Here is a 26957-nt window from a genome sequence, read left to right as displayed (position 1 = left end):
TTGTTATATCCCAGAAAGTGACTAGTACAGCATCTGTTACTAGTACTTATCTGTTTGATTATTTAATGACTTCATAGTAATCCTTGCAGGTCCACATCCCCTGGACCAGAAGACAAGCTGGTAGGGGTTCTCAACTTTGTGCCATAGACTCCTTTGGCAGACTGTTGGATCTATGGACCACTCTTAGAATAGTGATTTTAAAATAAAATAACATGAGATTGACAAAGGAAATGAATTAGATTAAAATGCATTTATCTAACTATAATAACCAATTTTGCTAGCCAGTATGCTTTGTTATGCTATTGAAACACAAGATCTAATAGCTACTACTCTGCTTTTACAATAGAGAAAGGAATAAAAGATATTTCCAGATCAGCAATCATTTTATGTCATATTAAAATATCTGTGATTACTATTGGTAACAAAAACAGAGGTATTTGCTAATATTATTGTTGTTTATTATATACAGTCTTAATAATGGTGAAAAAAGAATGTAATCATCCCTCTCCTAGTTTGCCTAGTTAAGAACTCATATTCAAAAATGCCATAGTTTGGATCTGGAATGTCCTCCAAAGGTCTATGTGGTAAAGTATTGGTCTCTATCAAGGTGCTCTTGGGAGATGGTAGAAACTTTCAGAGGTTAGACCCAGTAGGAGGTCTTGTGGTCATTGCAAGCATGACCTGGAAGTGGACAGTGGGACCCCAGCTTTTCCTCTCTCATTTTTGCTTCCTGGCCATGAGGTGAATGACTTTGCTCCACCACACACTCTTGCCATTGCCCTTCAGCACCCCTACCATGAATCAGGGGGTCCACCCAGTCACAGACTATGAGATGTCATAAACCTTCCTCTTTAGAAGTTGATTATCTCAGGTGTTTTATAGTTTCAGAAAGTTGAAAGGCATAAACAGGATTTTTACAAGTCAGGGACCTTCAGCAAAGCCAATGGAGGGCCACAGAGTAGATTTCACTTCTGGTATCACCATGTGCATCTGTGTGGATTACCATGATATAAACAGCAGGTGTATATTAGAAATCATTGGTTGTGGAACTCTTGACTGTTTTAATGTGTTTACTATAAATAAAAAGTACTTGGGCTGCTTTCTGGACTATTTGTAAACCAAGAAGCAACACCAGAGACCAGCTCCCCTAAAATCTCTTGCTTCTTAATCTTCATTGCAGATATAATAATACCCTACCTTAGCACATACTGCACAGATTACTTAGATTACATTTGCAAAGTGCCTAACTAGTAACTAAGTAGCTGCTGTCAGTGAGAGTTTTCCCAGGTTCTGCAGAGGCTTACAGCACAAAATGCACTATGGATAGTTATTTTTAAGCTTATTACCAGTACCCCTGACAAAGTCATTTTTTCTAGGTAAGGTGTAAGTCAGTGAGATTAGAATTCTGACCTGAACTTGGAAATTATGAACCTGGAACTCCAAAATACAACCTCTGGCTGATCATTAGCTTATATTCCCCACCTAAAACAAAATCATCCCTCAGAAACATGATTGCAGAAGTTTAGGAAGTGTACATAGGACACAATAGTCTTGGCCAGAATGTAATTCATGTAAATGATGAGAGCTTTTTACTTTACCTGGTATTCTTCATAAGTGGTAATATAATGTGAATAAACATTGCACAGACCCGAAATGATAATAGTCATATTCTTCATTCCATAAGATGCAAATTCCTAGGAGGAAAAAGTAGAGTCCAGTAAAATTATTCTCCATCTTAAAGTTATTATCATCCCAGACTAATGGCTCCAGAATGGTGATCATTATGGTGATAAGGGTAGGTGGTGCCAGTGTGGATGCTGGTGTGGATGTGACTGATGATGGTAGTGGTATCATGTAAAGACTATTTTATATAGAACTGAATGCGCAATCACTTATGTGAATTTCTATCGTAAGATGTGTCTCTTAACAACACTGTTCTCAATGAGCAAAACTGTCAAGGAATGCAGAAGTATCAGAGTCCTTGATGAAAAGTTAGCAACGTTAACTCTGCACTACAGTTGGGTATGTCAATGACCCTCTGAACATATTAATGGTCACATTTTGCAGATGTAAAGTCTAGTTATTACTAAAATAAAGGGCTTTTTAAAAATCAATATCCTAAAAGATATAATGAATGGATGGGATGGATGGCTAACCTGATAGTTATTTATAGTTCCAAGTAACAACACATCTATTTCTATGTCATTTTATATGCCATTTATAATAGTTTCCAAATATAAAGGAAACCACAAATATAGATTAAAAAACAGAATGCCCAAAATGTAATAAATTTTATTTATACCATTTATAAAGTTTAAAATAGTAAGTTTAGGGATTATTTACTATTTAATCCATATAACTGTTATCAACTTTTACATTATTTAAACATAAATACATATAAAATATGTATTTAACTGGATAATAATTCCCTTGTATTTTTAAAGTCTAGTTCTTACACCACCCATATTAATCTCTAGCCATTAATTTCAAGAAGTATAATATTCTAGCCATCAGAAAAAAATAATTTAAAAGACATAGGGAATTCTTTCCTCTTCACCAAATATGAAAGTCTGGAATTTTATTTCATATTTAACTTACTGCTTGAACTGCCTCTCGAAGTCTTCTTCCAGACATGGTCCTAAGTCAAGAAAACAGAATTATGTAAACGTTCTCCTATTCAGAATGTGTACAAAGTGTACAGAGAGACTTCTAGTAAAAATTTAAAAATGCCCTGGCTCAGATCATATAACAGTGAAGTATGTAGGAACTCAATGATGCTACGAAGCTAAATTTGAGGGGGTTTTCCTGTACTGTCCTATTTTCAACAGAAATTCAAACTGACGACAGTCATTTTGATACTAGGGGAGTACAGAATCAGTGAATATCAACAGCAAAAGGTCTTCATCATTATCTACTCATTGATTCAACAAAAAACACCAAATGTAATCCATGTAAATAAAAGCAAAAGCAGGGAGAAAGTGTACTACTACTATTCCTGCCTATAAAGAACTTGCCATTTGATTCAGATGGTGAATTCTTCAATGAAACATTGAGTACCTACCACAAATACAGCCCACATCTTGGTGCTAATAATTCAGGAGTACAATGTTTACATTCCCGCGAGGAGAGAGGTCAACAAATAAATAAAAATGCGAGGTGACATAAGCGCTCTAGAGAATAAAGCAGGGTAAAAATGAAAAGGAAGCTTGGTGGTCATGTGGTGACAATGGCAGTGATGCAGGTGTTGATGCAGGAGTTGAGGTGACAGTGGTGGCAGTAACTGTGGATAAAGACTATTTCATATAGTTTGAGCATGACTGACATCCCTGTTAGAGATTTAAGCAAAGGCTTGAAAGAATAAAGGATCTGGCCATGAAGATAACTGGAGGGAATGTGTTGTAGGCAGAAGGAACCATAAGTTTAAAGGCTTGAATCAAGACCATCTTTAGTGAGTCAAGGAAGTGCTTATGTAGGTCCCTCCATAAGAACACTTTGCCAATGCAAACACACAGGGTAGCTGAAGCAGGGGTGAGCAAGGAAACAGTGGTAAGAAATCCCATCAAAGAGCCTGCAGAGGAACTTGAAGAATATTGTAAAGATTTGATGATTTGTCTGGAATGAAACAGGAAGCTATTGGAAGGTTCATATGTTCTGAAGAGAATATAGAGGAGTAAGGGAATTGAGCAGAAAAATAGGGGGTTATTGAAATAGTCTGAGTGGGAGATAGTAGTAGCCCAGAGAGAAATGATAGAAAGGGTTGTATAGAACGCCCAGAATTTACTGAAGTATTCAAAGAGGAAAAGAAAATTCAGAGATGGGCTCTGAGACATAGGGCCTGAGCAACTGGGTTTGCAAAAAGTGCCACTTACTGAGATAGGAAAGATTACATAGGAAGTAGGTCTAAAGCATTCTTACATGTTTTTAACACCTACATTGATTGCTTCAAGTACTGTATTTTAATATTATTTCAAGGTTTTGTACTGACCCAATAATGCAGGAGGTTACTTTACTTTAGAAATGATAAGTTCATACATTTTTATGATTATTTCAGTAGAACCACCACTAATAGGCACAGATTTATTCTTCAGAGGCCCCACCAAAAGCAGGTAGAAATATTTGTCACTATTGCCAAACACAGTCGAGTATGATATCAAGAGATTAATACAGAACTGTCTTCCCATGGGAATTAATTCCAACAGAAACACACAATAAACACATTTCTAACTAAATAAAAAGACTTACGTAAACTCCCCTGGGATAGCAGTTATAGCCAAGGACCCAAGAGTAATAATCTGAACATCAACAATATCTGGATGCCAGGGATGAGGTTTTGATAGCTGAGAATCCAAAACAAACAACAACAAAAAAAACAACGTTAGGTATATTATTCTTTCTATGGTCAAAAGATGGGTGGTCAGAAAATTTCCTTTACTATAGTGTTTCAATGTTTCAAGTGAGTTTTGGATTTTTATCCCATCATAGAATTATTTTCAATTTATGATGTGGTATGAGATATATTACATGGGTATTTATGTCCTGATCATAATGTGAGAATCTCAAATGCTAACGCTACAGTAACCTGGACTTAACAATGAAGTTTTTGAGGTAGATGTGTCATTATGAAATCAGAGTGTCCCACAAATATACTAGGGTATTGTGAGTGACTGTCATACACCCATGAATGGAGAATGCCATTTGTTGGTAGTCGGATGTGACAATTTCTCTTCACTGTAACAGCACTTCAAGTTAACAGTTCCTAAGTCTTGCATCTTATTTTCCAAGATTTTGACAAGAGAAGCTACCCTTTTTCAAATGCATATTAGTGTATAGTCTATCGTTCCATTTCCATCTTTCCTCCCTCCTCTCTAAGAATTTTAATTGATTAGGAAAAAAAACTGTTTTAAAGAATATTTCCACCTTGATAATCCATGTTTCTATGAATACCAGAACAGTTTTTTCATATTTAGAATGTAAAAATATATATTCCAAAAGAGTGTTAAAAGATACTTGCTTTTAGTTAATAGTGTTGTCTGAAGTGTGAAATAACTGGGATATGGACATGTCTTTTGTTTGACCTAGATACTTTCCTCTACCGAGAATTCTGTGCAGACTGGCTTCCTGGAGCCAACATAAATGAATAAGATAGTGTTAATCTTATTCTTCCTGTCCACTGTCCTTTTTCATTTATTTATCATAAATGCAATAAGGTAACTCAGTATATTTAATATCATGACCTGAGGTCCTCAGACTTACAGCATTCATATTTTAATATCAAAAATTTTATGTGTGAAATCTAAATGTTATCTCCGATGTCCGTAGATATTTGTTATTTGTTATCTGACAATTAATAAATTTAAAAATAACAAAATATGAATTTCACTATTATAATCAAAAAGTATTACCTCTCCAGTGTGAAGAAGGACTGGCTTTGGTTTATGGCATTCTTTAATTTCTTCTGATGGCTTGCCGAAGATCTGGTCCCGAATGGTGTCCCAAAATGGATCCCCTTCTGTTTTCCCTATTAGAAATAATCTGATTAATATGATCCCTTAAACTAACCCTCTGAAAAAAAGCCATTATATAGATTTAGTTATTCAATTATTTCTGGCAGTTTGAATATCAGAAAAGTCAAACCCCCTGTCCATCACACAATAAGAGCCATTAGTTAGATCCTGAATTTAAACAGGAGAATAAAGGAATATATTTTGTTAAAAAACACTCAAAGTTTTGAGTATATTAACCTTGCTTATTTGTGTTGTAAATAAAAACAATTTGATACAATCAATGGTAGAGCAGTGAACTAAATCATCTCTTTCCTATTTTAAAAAATAAAAATGACTCCCCAACTTACAATACCAGTTGTCTGATGTATGGTCTCTGAAAGAATCTCTCTTGAATCCCCAAACATCTAACACACATACACACACACACACAGACACACACAAACACACATACACACACACACACATACCATAAAACTTAAAAATGAGAAAAAAAATGAATAGACATTTCTCCAAGGAAGATGTAAAAATGAGCAAGTACATGAAAAGGTGCAAATCAAAAGCACAATGAGATAACATCCCATACCCACTAGACTAGGTGAAATCAGTAAATCAGAAAAGTTAGAGCGCTATACACTGCTAGAATAAATGTAAAACAATATACTGGCTCAAATAAAATCAGAAATAAATGTAAAACAATTTTGCAACCAATTTAGATATAATCTGGTAGCTTCTCATATATTAAATATAAAGTTATTGTATAATTCAGAAATTTCACTCCTACATATGTATCCAAGAAGGAAAAATGAAAACATATACCCACACAAAAACTTGTATGTGAATCTTCATTGAAGCATTATTCATAATAGCCAAAAATTGGAACAACCCAAATTTCCATCAACTGATCAATGTACAAATATCTGGCACATTGACATAGTGGAGTATCATTTAACCATAAAAAGGAATGAAGTACATGCTACAACATAGATGAACTTTGAAAACACAATGCTACGTGAAAGAAGTCATGAAAAAGTGTTATATTATGTAATCCCATTTATATGAAATAGGAAAATACAGAGACAGAAAGATCAGTGGTTGTTTAAATATGGGGAAGATGGGGGTGTGAGAGTAGGATCGCTGAAGTGTGCAGTTTGTTCTGAGGTGATGAAAATGTTCTAAAATTGGGTAAGGATGTGGCTTGGTGGTAGAAAGCTTGTCTAGCAAATACAAGGCCCTGGGTTTAACCCCTAGTACCACAAACAAACTAAAGAAAATATTCTAAAATCAACTACGGTGATGGTTGTATATATTCGTGAATATATTAAAAATCATTGAATTGTATACTTCAAATGGATGAATTGTATGGCATGTGAATCATCTCTCAATAAGTCTGTTATTTAAAAACTAATTGTAGTAAAATATTAAATCAAACTGGATGAATGATTCCCAGGAAATAAGATGTCAAAAATGTCAAGTCTAAACTATATTAATTAATTTTTTAAATTAATGGAGATATATGTATATATATGATGTATGTGTGTCTGCGTATAAGACAAAAATGAAATAAGCCACACTGTTGTGTGTAGGTAATACACTACAATATTTTCCATTTTATTGCCTTTACGATGCATATTATTATACTGATAGCCTAGATAAAACTGGAAGAGCTAAAATAATATTTCATAAATTTTTGGAACTCCAAGGTAGATCAGTAGAGTAGAAGAAAGAGACCAGAGGGAGGGAGGAAGATAAGGAGATGGGGAGAATGATATTAACCAAATCATATTGTTATATCTTGTCCACTGTACAAATATGGAACAATGAATCCCACCATTATGTACAAACATAATGCACCAATAAAAATAGAGAATAAAAAAATAAAGACCTGCAAAAAACAAATTTAAATATTTTAATACAGGAAGAGGACCTGAGACCATATGCTTTGGGCTTCTAAAAGGCCTCTGTTGTGAGGCATACTGGCTACAATAAAATCAGGGAAACATTAAAATAAAATATGGAAGAACCAATTCACATTGTGGAAAGTTCACATTGTTGAATGACAATTCCCCTCCAGACTCTCTTACTTCTTTCCCAGCCTTGCCCCAATTTAAAATGTTTCCTGTGCACTCACTCCCAGGTTTATTGCAGCACTATTCATAATAGCAAAGATACAGAATCAAACAAGAGTCCACCAAGAGATGAATGAATAAAGAATGTGATACATATACACAATGGAGTACTCTTCAGCAATACAAAAGAGTGAAATCCTGTCATTTGCAGCAACATGGATAGACCTGGACATAATAATGTTAAGCAGGATAAGCCAGGCACAGAAAGATAAACACCACATGATTTCACTCATCTGTGGGATTTTTAAAAGCTAAGCTCAGAGGTTATTGGAGGTTGCAGTGGTTACTGGAGGTCATGGCAGGAGGGAGGTATGGAGATATGGAAAGACCGCCTCACAGGTCCAAGGTCACAGCCTGATAGGAGAAAATACTCCTGATGCACTATTACACAGAAGAGTGATCACAACATTGTACTGTATAATTCAAAATAAATAGAAAGCCACAAGACTGGGATCCCAATTAGAATAAGATATACTCCATGTTTGTATAAATATGTCAAAATATACTGACTCTACTGTCCTGTGTATCTAAAAAGAACAAATACAAAATAAAATTAAAAGAATAACTAAAAAGATTCTGAATGTTGCCATCCCAAAGAAATGACATTTGTTTGAGATGGTGGATGACCTAAGTATCCTGGGTTGATGGATATACAATATATCAATGTTCTGAAACAAAAAATAGCATATGTACTGGCTCCTATTGAACCTTATTAGCAAAGACACAGAATCAAACAAGATAGGAAAGCTGTGTGGTTTGCCCCGAGCCCCACACAGAAGCTTCAGAACCTGGGACACAGATTTTGTCCACCTTCACCTCACCCTGTGTAATATTGAGGCCTCCAACTCCATCAATTGTGCCGGCCGCAAAACTGTAGCCCAATGCTGGTTTACATGTTTGTGCCTAAAGGAAAGTTTTCAAAAAAGAAAGAAAGAAAGAAATTGAAGTTAAGCTGCAAGTAAATAATTAGATCACCCTACCCTTTGCCCTTGTGGCATCATCAGTGTGACTCAGCGATACTTACAGTGTGTGTGGAATTGAGCCAGACGGTCACATCTGTCATATTCACCCACTGGTGAGCCGAAGCCAGTGGTCCAGCCACCTCCTGGGAGGCAGAGGCATACAGTTCCTAGAAACACCACACAGCTTACTGCCCCAAGCCAGACAACAAAGGTGAATGGTTCCCGCAGTACCCAGTAAGCACCAATTTGGAAAAGCATCTCTCAACCATGAGTTACTTTTTTTGTTCTGCTGTATGCTTAGAAATAGCCACTACCCGGGTGGTTCTGTCAAACTGAATTGCTTCCCAGAAGCTTAAAAGCTCCAAGAGGGTGGACCTGTGTGTACTCCTCACAAATACAAAATTCTAGTGATACAGGCTGTGGCACTAAAGGCCCCAATCTCATTTGAAAGACAGTCAAGAAAATTTAAGATTAGGACTAGATGAGCCCAAATACTTTCTTTGCTGGAATGAGAATGTATCCTCCTCAGGCAGTATCCTTGTGGGGTCATCCTTCTCAGGATCCTCAGGTCCTCCAGGAGTTCAGGTGCCAAGTGGTGGCTTGAAAGAACCCAAGCCCCACTTAATTTGCATCAATTCTGCCACCCACATTCTACCCTCTGGTGATTTTGTTTTGTTTTGTTTTTTAATATGGTCAATGCATGCTTTTACAGTCATGGGAAGTATAAGTCAAAACGTATTTGGAAACGTTTGTGTTTATTCATTTGTATTATACAATACAAGCAAATCCCGTTCAGCACAAGTCCCCTTGTCTTGCACCTAGACATTTCCACTCTGTCCCACCCCTTTCCAACAGCCACATGTGAGCTTTCAGGTAAGTGCTTGGCAGCGCAGCCTGCCTCTCCTAATTAAGAGGCAAGTTGTGCCTTGCTGAGAAGAGAATCTAAAATGTGGGCGAAATCTCTATGGCTCCCAGGCCCAGGATGGTAACAAAATTTCTGACACCAAAGTGTGTCGGGGCACACCCCCTAAATAGAACATGTTAATTTAGAATAATCCACTGATAATTCCACAGTGATTAAAAAGAAACTGCAGCAATTAGGCTGGCTGCTGCTACCAATTTTGTGTGTGATGTTTTTTTTTTTAAAGATGCTTTTGTTCTTTCTTAATTGCTCCTGAAACATTTTAGAACTCTGGGAATGAAAAATTTACACATATTAGCATGTGCGCATGCATGAGCATGCACACACCCAAAAGTATGAATAAGCTGTAAAAACAAATGGCCTTCATTCTCTTTATTGGGTCCATGTCAGTTGAGGGGTTATCCTTTTTCTTTCCTCAGAAAGCTGTCTCCATAGAAACTGATTCAAAACATGGGGGCAAAAAGGACGATAAAATTCAGGAGAGGGAGGAGGATAAAATAATGCATAGTAATCTCACTTCAGACCAGATTCTGTTCTTCATCATGAAGTGTTTAAAATATAAAGAAAGAAAAAAAGTAAAGATGGCATGCCTTTGCTCTATCAAGGAAGAGGAGGAACTAATTGGAATCCAAATTGTAAGAGCTGTGCCACTCAGCTTTGTCACCAAAGGACAAGTTCAGAAATGGTAGGATGACTTTGGGCAGGCAAAGAATTGAAAGATTTCCGAGAATTTAAATGGGGCTGGTCCTATGTGAATACACAGTAATTGAAAAGCTTACAATCAATCTATCTCCTCTGTCTGAGGCAAGCACTCTGGCTTTCTAAATATTCTGAAATAAAATGTTTTCCTGATTAATTGGTTTTAGATGTACTTCCTATAAAACATCTGACCCAATCAGGCAGAGACAGTTCCTGTGTGGTGCACGAAGACAACCTTCCAAACTGACATCTTCCAGACTTCCTGGCGCAGCTGGAGTTCTTGCTGTCTTCCTTGTGATTATCGACTTCCTAATAAATAATGTCAGTGGACTTAAAAGAACAATTCTAAATGCAGACACAAGGAGCTGGGCCCATGGCTTACCTTTGCTCTCTGGTAAATAGTCCGCCCAATAATTTGTGTGCTGTCAATCATATCTTGTCCAGGTCCCTTAGCAATGCACATTCCGGGCTGGAACAACATGAGAAAAGATGCATCCTTAATGAAATGAGTGATTATTCTAAGGAATGGAAAATTATCACCGAATCTAAGCAAAATAGATTGTTTAAGCTATATTCTAGCATTTCTTTTTAGATAGTCTCTCAAATTATAGACTTAGAAAAAACAAAATCAAACATGGAATTGGAGCAGTGAATGTTTTTAGGAAGTATCTATTCCAGCAACTTAGTTTTAAAAATTAGGAAATTGAGGTTTATGTGGGTTGAAAGACTTGTTGCAGATTATACAGGTAGCTAATACTTAGGCTAAGGCAGGAAATCACATCTTTCCCTTTGTTGCACAAGTTTCTCTTTGTTCATTGTTTCCTAGGACTCATGTCTATGATCATCTTAAACTAAAATCAGTTAAAATCATATTTTAGAAAAACTATTGGCCTTCTGGAAAAAAATAACTAAATCTAACTCTATACCATATATTTTTTAAAATTTTCCTACATTTTGTATTGGTGTATTATAATTGTACATGATAATGGGACTTGTTTTTACGTGTTTGTACACGCACAAAATGTAACAATATAATTTGGCCAATTTCATTCCCCAGCATTTACCCCTCCCTTCCCACCTCCCACCTCTTGGTTTCTTTCCTTTACTGATCTTTCTTTGATTTCCATGAGATCTGCCCCCAACTTTCTTTTCCTTTTTCCTCTGTAGTTCCCACAAATGAGAGAAAACATACATCCCTTGACCTTCTGACTGACTCATTTTGCTTAACATAATAGTTTCTACTTCCATCCATTTTCCTGCAAATGGCATGACTTTGTTTTTCTTTGTAGCTGAATAAAACTCCATTGTGTATGTAAGACTGGAAAACGCACCACACGACACAGATTACCAAAGAGGTCTCCCTTTATTAAAAGTGGCTGTGTGTTTATATAGGTCTAAGAGAGGTAGCAGGGGCTGAGGTAGATAACAGGTCGCCCGTTTATTGGCAAGCTCTTCCACATGTCAGTTCCAGGGCCCAAGAAGTTAATTCTAATTGGAGCTAAGGCTTCCTACCGGCAGGGTTTGAACATTGGTGCCGGCGGGAACGTTTCGCGCCAGTGAAAGAAACAAAGAAGAGAAGGAGAGTCCTTAGATGCCTTGCTGGGGTTTTTCTCTGGGGTGCGGCTGCCCTTATGTTTTCCCAACAGTGTATATATACCACATTTTCTTGTCCATTCATCTGTTCTTGGACACCAAGGTTGGTTTCATAGTTTGGCTACTGAGAACTCAATTGCTATAAATATGGGTATGTATGTACTATAGTACAATGCTTTTAATTCTTCAGGAGAAATTCTGAGAAGTGGTATAGCTGCGTCATAGAGTGGATCCATTCCTAGTCTTTGAAGACCCTCCAGGCTGATTACCATAGTGGTGGTACTAATTTGCAGTCCCATCAATAGTGCAAAAGTGTTCCTTTGTCTCCACATCCTCTCCAGCATTTATTATTATTTGTCTTCTTGATGACTAACATTCTGACTGGCATGAGATGAAATTTTAGTGTAGTTTTGATTTGCATTTCCCTAATTGCTAATGATATTGAACATTTTTTCATATTTTTGTTAGCCATTTGTATTTCTTCTTTTAAGAAGTGTTGTTTTAATTCATTTGTGCATTTATTAATTGGGTTATCTCATTTTTAGTGTAAAGTTTTCTGAGTTCTTTATATATTCTAGCTATTAATCATCTGTCAGAAGAGTAGCTAGCCAAGATTTTCTCCCATTCTGTAGGTTCTCTCTTCATCTTCCTAATGGTTTCCTTTGCTGTGCAGAAAGTTTTAAATTTGTTGCCATCTCTAAGAAACTCTTTGCCTGTGCCTAAATACTGAAGTGTTGATCCTACATTTTCTTCTAGGAGTTGGGTAGTTTCTGGCCTAATTCCTAAGTTTTTGATCCATTTTAAGTTGATTTTTCTTCAGGGTGAGAGATAAAGTCTATACCCTATTTCTTATATCAGAAAATTTTGAGATTGAGCAGATACTTAAATAAAAATAAAATCTAGAAAAAAATAAAATATATATTATAAGGAAAATGTGGTATATACACAATGGAATATTAGAAAATAATCAAGTCATATATATATATATATATATATATATATATATATATATATAATATATTTGTGTATATACTCTGAGAATATGGAAGAACCTTCAAAAACTAATAAAGAAAAGGCTTAGTAAATTTTATGACTTAAACAAATTATAAATGTTGTTTGGGGATGGGGGAATATAAGCAAAGCTAAAAGACAACTGATAAACTGGAGAGAAAATTTATGCTATTTGTGACAAATATATTAAGACTTTAGTATATTAGAAGCTTTAAAAAATTCAGTAAAAACAAAATGCTCCTCATAAAGCTAAAGGGATAAAATTATCATACTAGATTCTTGCACTCCCATATTTACTCCGGCACCATTCACAATAGGTAAGGTATGGAATCAACCAAGATGTCCATCAATGGGTGAATGGAAAAGGAAAATGTGGTATATACACAATGGAATATTAGTCATAAAATAATCAAATCCTATAATTTGCAGGAACATGGAGGAAACTGGAGGTAATTCATTATGTTAAGTGAAATAAACCAACACAGAAAGACAAAGACCGCATGTTCTCACTCGTTTGTGGAAACTAAAAAGTCAGCCTCATAGAATGGAGACCAAGAAGGTTGGGGAGTAAGATAAGGGGCAGCAAAACACAGCTAGATTGAAGGAATTAGTTCTTGTTTTCCAAAACACAGTTGGGTAACTATTGGTCTAAACAATTTATGATATATTTCAAAGTAAGTATAAGAATACAAAATTCCCAGCACATAAAAATGATGAATGTTTGAGGAGATGGAAGTGCTTATTACCCTGATTGATCATTACACATTTTATACATGTACTGACATCATAAAATACCTTATGAAAATGTAAAAATATTATGTCTTGCTGGGCATGGTGATTCACACCTGTAATCCCAGCAGCTTGGGAGGCTGAGGCAGGAGGATTGCAAGTTCAAAGCCAGCCCCAGCAAAAGTAAGGTGCTAAGCAACTCAGTGAGACTCTGTCTCTAAATAAAATACAAAATAGGGCTGGAGATGTGGCTCAGTGGTCGAGTGCTTCCTGAGTTTTATCCCCAGTTGAAAAAAATATATATGTCTCAATTTTTAGAAAAAGAAAATATACCCTTATAAATACCTTTTCATTCATCCATATTGAATTGATTTCTCTTACTTGAAGTAAAAAATATCCTAGTGAATACACCATGAAATACATATGAAATAAGTAATTCCCATACACACACACATACACACAGAGACAGAAATATGAATGGCCCTTGAATATTAAAATATGTTCAACCTCATAAATAATGAAATGGAAATGTAAACTACAGAGATAACTCTGCATACTATATTGGCAAAGATTACAAGAACTTTGGTGAGGGTTTGGGGACTCAGCACTCATACATGGTTGGTGGAAAATCATGGAGGGAGCAGTTGGACAATATGGAGCATGTGGTAGTTATACTGTTTCTTTGACAGCAAACTCACTTTTAAGAATTTGTCCTAAGCTGAGATTCATGTACCTGTGAAAACAAGTATGAAAAGGAGGGTGATGTTTATATGAAAAGGAAAAAAAAAGAAGGAAGAAAGCATCTGTGAAGGAAGGGAAGAGGGAAGAAAAAACCCATCAGTAAAGGGTGGGTAAACTACATTATAGAACTCAAAGCTATAAAATATAAAGTCAGCTTAGTAGTGTTACTTAGAGCATATCATTTACAGCATATTTATTGAAAATAAAGAGGCTGGTCATAGAATATTATTAGAGCATGATCCCATGTATGTAAAATCATACATGCATTTGTCATGGAGAGATAAAAGGCTGTGAGGGAAGCCAATCCAACACTTGAACAGAGAGAAAAAGAATTCAAGGGCGGGGGTGGGGGGCATAAAAGGTCCTGTAATTTTTTTAGATTACAGAAGTAAAATATGCTCCTTTTAGAAAAAAAGCATACATATGCATAAGTTGGAGAAGAGTAACCACCCTAATAGTGCCAAAAAGAAAACCACTGTTAATGATTCAGAATATTTCATTTTGTCTTTTTTCTACAACACATTCGTTTTGAAAAACTGCAATTATACTAAATATGCACTATTAAATCCTGATTTTCTTACTCAACATTGAGTAGTCTTTTCCCACATTATTCAATATTTCAACAGATGACATTAAATTGATGCATAATAGTCTATAGCAAGCAAGTAGAGCTTATTTAACTATTTTACTTACAAATTTTGGAATTTAACAAGTAATCTTAAAACTTATTATAAATTAATAATGTGTGAAAATTTTGCAAATGAAGAGTAGCAAAAAAATGTTTCTATATGAAAACAGTAGTACATAGTACAATTGCTAAAACAATATTGCTTATTGGGTATGGCTAACTAAAATAGAATAAATAGCCCCAAAATAGTGTATAAAACAAAGATAATATCACAGGTGAAATGTTTTGCAACATAAAGAATAAGAACCCAGAAATGAGCAATTGATGCTCTTGTCAAACATACAAGCAGATCTAAATGAACTCTGGAGGGAAGCAGTTAAATAAATGATGATATATAACTTTGTGATCTTTCAAATTTTTCACACAGATCAGGATGCAGATGTAAAAACGATTTCTAAAGCAAATTATGTTAAAAATTCAAGTCATAGACCAATAAAAAAATCCATAAATAAGTGAAAATTTTTTGTTTATGAATGCTTAGATAAACACATAAGGGAGAGTTGTAAGAATAATAACTTCTGAGAAGGAAAGGGGATAAATAGAGACTTTCGATTTTTACTACTCTGTATGTTCATGTTATTTGAATTTTTATGGCAAGTTTTTTATTGTGATATTAAAAGAAATAGAGACTTTTGATATTATATTTTTTAAAAACTATAGATTTATAATTAGTGAAAAATGTCGCAGGAGGCAACTTTTGGTACAAACTTAAAACTTCAGAAATGCCAAAGCAAAATGTTTTAGACAGCCCAAATTTGAGGAAGGACACTTAATCTCTGACATTTAACTTAACAGTCAATCAAATGGATTCTGTACCTTTATCCACTAAAACTTTAGTGAGTTTGGACAGGTGCTTTAAAAAAGAGTAAGCACTTGAGTTAAACAGCCAGTGTACCCTAAGAACAACATATTTGTAAATTAATGATGAATGTTTAAATATGAAGTGCACATGAGATGCAGAAACAAAGATTTCATGAGCCCTAATTACTTACCCCGCCAATAGGACAGGTACTATTAGCATTTTCACAAGACTCTCCTGTATTGAGGCAATGTGGGCCAAGAATGTTGGAGGACACATCTCCTAGGTTTGATGAAGCAAAGGCTGCTACAAATGGTCCCTGCGGAAAGAAACACTCCATTATCTTTTATTCTTTCTTACTTCCTATAATGACTTCCATTAAAGATACATTCAGTCTACTCTAGTAAACTATTCAAAATCATTTGCTGACGATAAAAAGAGAATGTACAATATTGTGAGGTCAATTTTCACTTCTGAAAATATTCACATTGCAGTCAGTATACATATCACTACTGAAAATATTCCAATTAACACAGGGTCATTGAAAGGAGGATTGAGTTTCAAATTTATGCCTCAAACAGAAATATTGAGACAAGAAAACACAGTAAGAACAATGAAATGTGGACCTATCAATCCAGTGTCTAGTGTTTTATCTGGAGCTCAGGGATGCATTTACCCTTTTTAAAAATGTTGTATTGACAAAAAAGCAAAGAGCAACTTCAGATTTCTCTATTGTAAAACTGAATCAAAACATACCATCCAGCATCCAGACTTGCCCTCTGTGAATCCTACCTCTAATCAGCCTTGACCCAACTGGTCTACCATTCCACGTCCTTAAATGTTAATTTTTTCTTAGAGAAAGTGATAACTAAGCATGGGAAATCACATGCCTTTTTTGATACTCAAAGGACAATTTATGTCAAAGTGCCTAACACTCAGGCAATGATTATAAATGGGAACCTCTTTTCATTTCCCTAAAACGGAGGCTAAAATAAGAAAAGAGTTTTTCAATAAATGAGATAAAACATCAGACTGAATGCTAGTGGGGTTACTATATTTATAACAGAACATTCATTCTACCTGAAGTCCCGGGAATCTATTCCATTCTATATTCCTCTACATTTGGTGTTTGTATGCTGTGGTAAGGTAGAACAGGGTCTCTCCTCCCACTTTGTAGTTACTAATTTGCCCACAGATGAAGAGTTCCTGCAGTACATGGATTGGCTTCATGGCGCCTCCAAGTCTGATCTGCTCACTCAGTGAGTTCCAAAGCTACTAAACAAGTCTGACGGATTACAGTTGTCTCTAACCTGTCTCTAGGCCTTCTTTTAGGAAAATGAAAGGAATACCATTACGAAGAAAGCCTGGACTAGTGAAAAGGACTTATCACCTATCCTTTTTCGGGATTCTTTCACCATTAATAAGGTGCTTAATACTTTTATGGCTCTGAAAACAAAGTTAACATCAACATAGCTTATCATGTTTCCACCTAGGTCAAAAACTATTACACAAGGGCTGGGGTTGTGGCTCAGTGGTAGAGCACTCACCTAGCAAGGGTGAGGCACTGGGTTCAATCCTCAACACTCATAAAAAAATAAAGGTATTGTGTCCATCTGCAACTTTAAAAAAATTCTTTAAAAAAAGCTATTATGTATTATAAAAATGACTTATTCTTCATTATGCAACTGATTGTAACTTTATAAGTAATATCTAGCCACAAAGAACAAATAGTTTATTCATCATTTTAAATTTTTCTTTCCCTCTTAAGGAGAACTGCAAATTCTTTCTATCCAATCTTATGTGTGATCCATGATGACACTTTATTCTAGAAATATGAATCAGCGATTCTAACCATTGCATGAATGACAACACCTGACAAATTTAGAAGAAATTTTCAATGACATAAATTCTCACCTGTCCAGGGAGATATCCTTTGTTCTTCTCTTGCTCAAAAAGGTAAGATGCATAGCCCATATTGTCACTATTTACAAGATGGTTGCTGTTGTTCATGCTGACAGGGTGAATGGCAAACCAGCTGGAAGAGAACAAGAAGCCCCAAGTTAATCAAGAAAACCCGAGAACTGAAGCCAAAACTGAGGACTGGGACCTTCCGTTTTCTCCAGCAGGAAAATGTATTTTAAATGTGAAGCTTTCCACGGTTAGATTGGGCTGGGGTTGTGGCTCAGTGGTAGGGCTCTTGCCTGACATGTATGAGGCCCTGGGTTTGATCCTCAGCACCACATCTAGATAAAGAAATAAAGTAAAAATTCCATTGGCAAACTAAAAAATATTTTAAAAAAAATAGATTGAAAATGAACCTAAATTACAAATAATGTGCTTGATAAATCTGATAATTTACTTAAATTAAAAATACAGAATGTTATTTTTGTGCGCTATCATCATCATCATCATCATCATCATCATCATCAACAACAGCTGTGCCAGGGCTGGCCAGTTACCAGATGGCATTTCTAAACAATTATAGAGGTGTAGACTTTGTCCTTCAGGACAGACACAAAGATGATAACTATTCAAATCAATCCTGTCCAATTCAATAGACTTGTCCTGAGGGACAGCTGTATGCCAAACACAGAATAAACAGTGGTGTGCTCTCAGAATCTCACAGAAGACAGAGATGTGAATGAATGGCCTTAATACAGTGTGACAAATGGTAAAAATAAAATAGACATAAAGTATTCAGAGACCACAGATGACTAGCAATTAATTCTTAAGGGCATTACAGAGAGAAGAATCAGCAATGTAAATCCATGGAGGCGTGAAAGAGGATGTTATGCATAATTCAGCATATCCTTATGCATAGTAATAGCTTGAGTGCAGAGATATATAGTTTACAAATTAATTTCACATCTGTTAGTTTCTTTAAGCTCCCCAGCTACCCTGATAGGCTGTTTTACCTCTACCTGCATGGTTGATTCAGAGATACAAAATGATGACCCCCTTTTCATAGAGGAATATGACTCAAATCAGAGTCTATAAGCCTTTGTCCAATAGCTTTTGTAAGATCAAACCACCACACAGGTGAAAAAAATATTTACAGAAGAGAAGACAGTAAAACAGATGAACTAGAATGCTTAAGATGAGAAAGATGCCAATTCATGAAGTTTTGGGTTAATTTAGAATTTTTTTTCTATACAGGGTCTCACTCTGTTGCCCAGTCTGACTTCAAACACCTGGGCTCAAGTGATCCTCCTACCTCAGCCTCTTGAGTAGCTGAGACAAGATTTAAAAAAAAAAAAATTGTCAATTCAAAAGATGTGGGGGGGGATGTTTTTAAATTATTCAACAAGTAAACAGCATGGAAACAAGAAAAAAATTGAGAATTGCTATGTATTAGAAAACTTAATATACATACCAAATAAATGTAGGTTTGAATTCTGGTTTTAAAAAAAAAGACTTGATATAATCAGGAATAACTGAATGCAAACAGGGTATTAGATCCTTTTAAGAAGTTATTTTTAATTTTGTTGGTTTGGTGATGATTTGTAGTTATGCATTTTTTTCTAAAAATATAAATCTTTATCTAAAAGATATATTTACTAAAATATTTGAATGAAATAAATATATGATATTTGATATTTTTTAAATTGCAAAATGAACAAAAAGGGAGAGGAGGAATGGAACAGAATGGCAGAGCACTATCAAGTTATATCCAAGCTGGTTGATAGCTACATGGAGAATCATTACCCTAATTTGCTCTAAATTGGTACATATTGAAATTTTCCATAACAGTTTTTTATTTCATATTGGTATCCATCCCAAAAGCACAATGTCAGGCCGAATCAACAGTCCATAAGCTGAATTAGGTCTCTACAATGACTATTTGCCACTGTACAAAGAGAAGTTTAGGCTGAAGATAATCTAAGCTCATCCTCTAGAAGTTAATTGCAAGTTTTTTTTGTATTTCAGAAAACCGTTCTCTTTGTTCTCTTTGTGTGGGGGGAGGGTGTCTCTTTCTCTTAAAACTGTAATGTCAAAATAAATTCTAATCAACTCTTTTCCAGTTAGTGGACTTTGGTTTTTGTTGTTGTTTGTTTGTTTGTTTTTAATTTTGCTCTGTTTAGTTTAGAAAGAAAATGTGGTAATGGCCTTGGCAGTTTCATGGCTCCCTGACTGAAATATTTCAATCTGATCGGATCACATTGAAGTCAGCCAGATTCATCCACAGCACTATCTCCCCATTGCAATCAAAGGACACTGCAAAACAATTCTTCCAACATTGGCTATTATTTAGCACATATTAGGCAAAGACTTTTAAATAAAAGTCTCATTTTATTCTCACAAGAAGCTTTTGAAGCAACTTAGGAGGATAAGGCAGAAGAATCTCAAGTTCAAAGTCAGCCTTGGCAACTTGGTAAGACCCTGTCTCAAAATAAAAAAAATGACTGGGATGTGGCTTAGTGGTAGAGGATCACTGGGTTCAATGACCAAGTACCACAAGGAAAAATAAAAAGAACCTCTTGAATCAGGTACTGTCATTATTCTCATTTTACAATGAAGGAAACTTAGTCTCAGAGTAGGGAAGTAACCTGACCAAGGCCACAGAGTCATTAAGTTGAGAAACAGGGCTATGAAACCAGGTTTGTCAGACTATACATAAGGTCTTATTCACTATGGGATACTGGTTCTGTTCCTTCCCTTTTTTCATTTGTTCATTCTATACAAGTTAACTTTGTGCCAGGCACTAGGAATGTAAGGATGAATGAGACATCATCTTGCCTTTGAGAAATGCTTGACAAAGGATCTGACATTCCAGTCGGTCTGAAAGCATGAATAGGAACTTGTCAAAGGACTCATTACAGATGTATTCCTAGCAAAGTAAATAACATCTGCAAAGGCACAGAGCTGAGAAAAGTGTGGTGTGTTCAGAGATTGAGGAGATAGGGTGGCCAGAGCAGAATGAATACCATCAAGGAACAGTAGCAGTTGTATCGTCATTCAGCCAGCATGAACTTATTGAAAGCCGGGAGTGGAACAGGCATTGTGTTAAACTCCAAGGAATTCAGAATCAGTGCTGTTCTCTATCAGCAAGAAAGTTAAAACTGTCCACAAAGTATCTGTGGAGGAAGCAAATGCTAAGCAAATTTTAGTCTTGTAGTTAGATTACAGATGACTTCCTATTTATTTCAGGTCTGAGAAAATAGATTGAAGGTTTTCTCTACAAAAGTGCAAAAACATGTATCCCCTCCACCCCCCCCAAAAAGTTATTCGTATTGCAGGAAAGGAAAATGTTGTATATTTTTCTCTTCTTTCCTTTGAAATACGTTGTTTAAATATCAGGCATGCCAAAGCAATGAGAGTACTATGGTAACTGATGAATATTTATTTAAAAAAATACAAAGAGGTGGTCATTTTAATTTTAAAAGGACACACAATTTATTTTATCTTCTAAAAAAAATACTCTTCAAAGCAAAGTTCAAAGGAAAGGAAGAAAGGCTTAGTTAGTTTCAGAAGGTGTTTGAGTACAGATCTAAGAGGATGAACATTTCCCAAATAATAAACATTTTTAAATAATGATGATGTCATACCTAGGTGGAACATGGGATACAGGCCTATATCCCAACCAACATAGTACAATCAAGAATACTGAGGAAAGTCAAAGGACTGGAGATTTTATCTTCGTTTGTAGCAAAATCAGTTAAAATTCTTGGATCTTTATTCTTGAGACTGAAAAATAACAAATTTCAACCATATTTTATGAATCAATAAGCAGCATATTAATATATGTTTTGGTTGTACATGCCCACAATTTCAGCACCTCAGGAGGCTAAGGAAGAACAACCACAAGTTCAAGACCAGTCTCGGTAATTTAGTAAGGCCCTAAGAAACTTAATGAGACCCTGTTTAAAATTTGGGGCTGGGGCTGGGGTTGGGGCTCAGTGGTAGAGCATTTGCCTAGCAATGAGGCACTAGGGTCAATCCTCAGCACCACATAAATAAATAAAATAAAGGTTAAAATATATGTAATATGTATATGTAACATATATAAGTATACACATATTTATATTATATATAATATATTTTTAATATATAAATATATTATGATCTGGCTCTGAAATGTCCCCAAAGCTCATAGGTTGAAGGCTTGGCTCATATTGCAGCAGTATTCAGAGCTGGTGACTTTGGGAGATGACTGGATTCTGAGGGCTCTGACCTTATCCTTGGACTCACTCATTGATAGAGTCATAACTTAATGGGTTCTTGGGAGATGGTGGACATTTGAGGAGGTGGAGCCTGCTTGGAGGAAGTAGATCATTGAGGGCATGTCCATGAGTATACCTTTCTCTTTTGCTTCCTAACCACCATGAGGTGAGCATCTTATTCCAGTACATGCTCCTTGCCAAGTTGTTCTGTCTTATCACAGGCCCAGAAAAAACAGAGCCAAGTGATCACAGACTAAACCCCTGGAATCATAAGTGAATCTTTTCTCCTTTAAGTTGATTTTCTGAGGCATTTTGACACAGCAATTGAACGCCAACTAGCACAACATAGAATAATGATGTTTTTCTCCTGTGTGAATGAGGCATTTAGAGAAAAAGATCTCTAGAACCTCTTTCAATTCAGACATTGTATATTTTCTACTGTAAAACAGAAAATAAAAGTACCATAAAAATTCATAAACTAATAGAACCTCAGTGGAAGTCAAGGTTCAGTCTCTCAGACTTGGACCCCCCAGGTCCAGTATGTAGGTTGCACTGTATAAAAAGGTGGTTGGTAGTAGGGCTGAATAGGGGTTAAATCCAGCCCCTGCACAGCTCACCAAGCCAGGAACCTCTGTCAGCCCAGAAAAGAATATGACTGTAAGATTTATACCCAGGGGCCTAAGTGGTGTTATTTGTGACCTTCTGTAAACTAAATAGAAAAACAGAATTGGGTGCAACCATTCAAAGGTTGTGTTCATGACGATTCATGGTAATATACAAGCTCTTTAGGTAAATACAATAAAGGAGGCCATAGTGGGTAGAACAGTTCCCCCCAAAATTTATATTTACCTAGAACTTCAGAGTGTGGCTTATTTTGGAAGATCTTTATAGATGTAATCAAGGTCTTAGTCTTAGATTGACTAAATCCATACTGACTTAGTACAGTCTCTAATCCGATGACTGATAGTCTTATAACAAGAAGGAAAAAACCGAGGCACCCAAAGAAGAAAGTGATATGACAATAAATGCAGATATTGAAGTAATATATCTATAAGGCAAGGAAGCCAAGAATTGATGGTAACCACTAGAAGTGGAGAGAGAGACAAGGAACAGGTTGTTCCTCAGAACCTCTGGAAGGAACCGACTCTGTGAATGCCTTAATTTTGGACTTTGGGCCTCCCGATCTGTGAGACAATACATTCCTGTTGTTTTGAGCCACCCAGTCTGTCATAATATGTGGCTTCCCTTGGAAACTGATACAGAGGTCATGTATTACAGTTCCCAAGCAGACCAGTTCTGGAGTCAGGTACAAGCTACTTAACTTAATTGAATTTCCAATATTCCTGTCTGTAACATAATGATAATAGTAGTAGCCACTTCACAATATTCGATACTTAAAAGAACTAGCATAAGTAAAGAGCTTAGCACAAATACGATCTTATACTAAGAATGAAATAAACGTTCACTATGATGATGTTGACAATGCTGATACTGCTACTGCTGCTACAAATGATGATGATAAGGAAGGGCACAAAACTCTGAGCATAAATACATACAGCATTCATAAGACTGAGAAAATGCTCCCATATATGGTGTAATGGGTGTGTGTGTATTTCACACATACCATAGAGCATGAACATGAATAATTATACGAGGATGCTCTGCCCTCTTGTGGCAGATACTTGAGTGCTCATGAAACACCCATAAGCTCTTCTAGGTCCCAGCCCCACTTGCAGGGTGGGAGCATGTGAATAGTTCTGGCCAATCCCATATGTGCTGTGCAGAACTACCCCATCTACAGGAGACTTTGCAGGAGCAGGAAATAGGTCTTCAAAAGTGGGAGTCACTGGAATGAATAAAGACTAAACCTTCTGTCTGTCGTAGTTGTTGGCATTTATTGCTTTGATGAACATGCCTCTCTGTCACCTCCCTCCAATCCTCCCCATCCCACCCCACTATAAACTGTTGGGAGGAAAGAGAGGAAAGGATGTTTCATTGATAATGTTAAACTATAAGGACTTTGCAGCCCAGCATTCTACCTAAGGGGTAACCTGAATTTTAAACCAGCAGAAGCAAAGAATAAAGACTAAACTCTTAGAGAAAGGTTCTTCTGCATTTACAGGTAAACCTGGTGGCAGCATCCTGGAAAGATGTCTGCCAACTCTGTGCCAGAGAAGTGATATACTTTCTCAATTCACGCTATTCTTATCTTTCAGAAACACTGAATGAAAAGAGGCCTCTCAAAAATAAAAAATAAATTTTAAAATGCCCTCTCCGATAAGGATTTTGGAGAAAGATCTTGTTTGGGTGGATTTCATTAAGTTATGTAAATCAAATTTCTTGAGCCCTAACTGGTATGATTAAGTGATCAACAAAACAAAACCAGGAAATAGCTGAGAAGATTTTTTTTTTAATTCAAACCAACTAAGAACTGAGGAAATTCAAAGGAAAACATCTTAATTTGGCTTTGTTGAGTCTGTTGCTTGGCAGTTATTATAATGTATGATAATACACATGATTGGCAAGAGCCCAGGACATTCTGCTCCTGTTTGCAGTAGGAGTGTAAACCAGAAAAACCTTTCCAGGGGGCTGTTTGGCAGTTTATAGGAAGAGTTTTACAATTTAAACATTCCGTTTGGCTCAGCAATCCCACTTCTAGGAATTTAGCTTAAGGAATCATTGGCAAATATTATTTATTTAAGAATTCTTATCACAATGTATTTTATGATGGAAAAACCTGTAAACAACTTAAATACCCAATGATTGTTGATTGGGTTGAGTATTTTCTAATATCTATGATGAACTACTATATAGAAATTTTTAAATGGTGATTTAAAAAAATACTAACTAGCACTTAAATATATTCATAAGGTGCTAATGAAAAAAATCATCAAACTATATATGCACTAAAATATCATCTTTTAAATAAAAATATTATAAATGTTTAGAAAAAAAGTCTAAGGCTATGTAAGAAAATATTAATAGAATAACAAAGAATGGGGAGATAGAGAAAAGTCCAGACATATAATAATCACAATTTCTGAAAATAGACTCAACTCACTCATTGAAAGATAGTCAGAATACAAAATGAATAAATAGAGCTATATGGTATTCATAAGAGATACTCTTAAAACATGAGAACAAAGAAAGATTAAATGAAAATGACAGGAAAAAATATATATACATGGCAAATTCTAACCTACAAAAAGTTGAGTTAACGATATTTATCTTTCAAATTTAAAACAAATCATTTTTAGATATTCAGAGAGTCACTACAAAACTGAGCAAGCAACTTAAAAACCACACGATTGTCTTAATACATGAAAATAACATTGTTAACATTTTCATAGTATTTTGAAGTTTCAGTGCCCAAAGTGAGTAAAACCAAATAAGCTTCCAGCTCTGCAGCAGGACCTTGCAGGCATGCTTATTTCTTCTTATGAGCTCCACATAGGAAAGAGAACAGATGCAAATTACCTGAATATTAACCATGGATAGTTTGGGGTACAATTTGGAGGTATATTAAATTTTTTTCCTTTCTACTTTCTATATTTTTTCAAGTTTTTTTAAAATATGGTGAATACATCTTATTTAAATACCAATAATAATAATAATAATACTCAGAAAAAATATAACCTTAAAAAAATAACCTTCAAAATTTCTTTTTTTTTTTTTTTTTAGAAAGAGTGAGAGAGAGAGAGACAGATTTTTTTTTTTAAGAGAGAGAGAGAGAGAGAGAGAATTTTAATACTTATTTTTTAGTTTTCGGCGGACACAACATCTTTGTTTGTATGTGGTGCTGAGGATCGAACCCGGGCCGCAGGCATGCCAGGCGAGCGCACTACTGCTTGAGCCACATCCCCAGCCCTCAAAATTTCTTCAGGTTAAAACTTTCCAACAGTCAAGTCCAATGTCTCCTGCCAACTGGTTTTTATGGCTTTGTTTTCTAAACTTGGGACAATCTAACAAGCCTGATTTATCTCTGTTGTCAGCCAACTGTCATCACCCTTGTCATGAAAAAAGTCCCGACCCAGTACCTTCTCCTTATGTGAAAATGGACCAGACGCAGGGTGAGAGCTCACTACACACCCATGGCCTGTGCTCTACTAGAGAAGCACGTGAGCATGCGGATAAGAGAGGCAGAGCAGGAAGAAGGCGTTAAGATTCAGATCAACTTAACAGGGAAAAAAATATATCAGTGATACAGTGGCAGACAGCAGGGCTTTATAAACCAGATTTAATGCAAATAGAGGCATTTATGAAGACAAAGATCAGGTGAGACGGATTTTTAAAGAGGTCAAAAATAGTGTTGTGAATGGCAGTCACTAAGTTTTTGACATTTGCAATTTGAATAGGATCAAGTGAACTAAGGGGAGAGTAGACAGGGTAGAGTGGAAGAAGCAGTATAGATGGACATTGTAATTCAAAAAGTCATAGTTATAAAGGGTAGAGGAGATTTAAACACACAGGCACGTCTGAGTTCTGTAAGTCAATATGATTCAAATAAATTAGTGTAATTCCACAAATTGGATTTTTTCTGTTTGTACACAAATTATTCAAATAGCTTATATAAATCACTGCCCTGTTATTTTTTTAAATGTCTTTGAAGAGTGCCCTTACAGGATCCCTTTCTTTTTTTTATTAATTAATATTTTTATTTATATGTGATTGTGGAATACATTACAATTCTTATTACACATATAAAGCACAATTTTTCACATCTCTGTATATAAAGTATGTTCACACCAATTCATGTCCTCATGCATGTACTTTGAATAATGATGTCCATCACATTCCACCATCATTTCTAACCCCATGCCCCCTCCCTTCCCTTCCCACCTGTCTGCACTATCTAGAGTTCGTCTATTCTTCCTCCCATGCTCTCCCTCCCTACTTCACTATGAATCAGCCTCTTTATATCAGAGAAAACATTTGTCATATGATTTGGGGGGATTGGCTAACTTCACTTAGCATTATCTTCTCTAACGCCATCCATTTACCTGCAAATGCCATGATTTTATT

The 26957-nt window shown here is 35.7% G+C and overlaps 1 protein-coding gene across 1 annotated transcript in view; it reads right to left on the bottom strand.

The window, feature by feature from the left end:
* Positions 1 to 26957, bottom strand: part of Asah2 (N-acylsphingosine amidohydrolase 2) — an 87352-nt gene that overhangs the window by 15222 nt on the left and 45173 nt on the right. Inside the window, exons 9-17 of the mRNA XM_015498881.2 lie at positions 17689 to 17809; positions 15968 to 16093; positions 10596 to 10682; positions 8655 to 8759; positions 8452 to 8533; positions 5403 to 5518; positions 4243 to 4337; positions 2599 to 2638; positions 1599 to 1694 (exon numbers count right to left, since the gene is read on the bottom strand). Coding sequence (XP_015354367.1) covers positions 1599 to 1694; positions 2599 to 2638; positions 4243 to 4337; positions 5403 to 5518; positions 8452 to 8533; positions 8655 to 8759; positions 10596 to 10682; positions 15968 to 16093; positions 17689 to 17809 — 868 coding nt within the window. The remainder of the gene's footprint in view (positions 1 to 1598; positions 1695 to 2598; positions 2639 to 4242; positions 4338 to 5402; positions 5519 to 8451; positions 8534 to 8654; positions 8760 to 10595; positions 10683 to 15967; positions 16094 to 17688; positions 17810 to 26957) is intronic.

This window comes from Marmota marmota, unplaced genomic scaffold, assembly GCF_001458135.2.
Source record: "Marmota marmota marmota unplaced genomic scaffold, marMar, whole genome shotgun sequence".
Classification (NCBI taxonomy): Eukaryota; Metazoa; Chordata; class Mammalia; order Rodentia; family Sciuridae; genus Marmota; species Marmota marmota.
The sequence above is the reverse complement of the archived record's forward strand: the minus strand, read 5'-3'. Positions and strand labels throughout refer to the sequence as shown.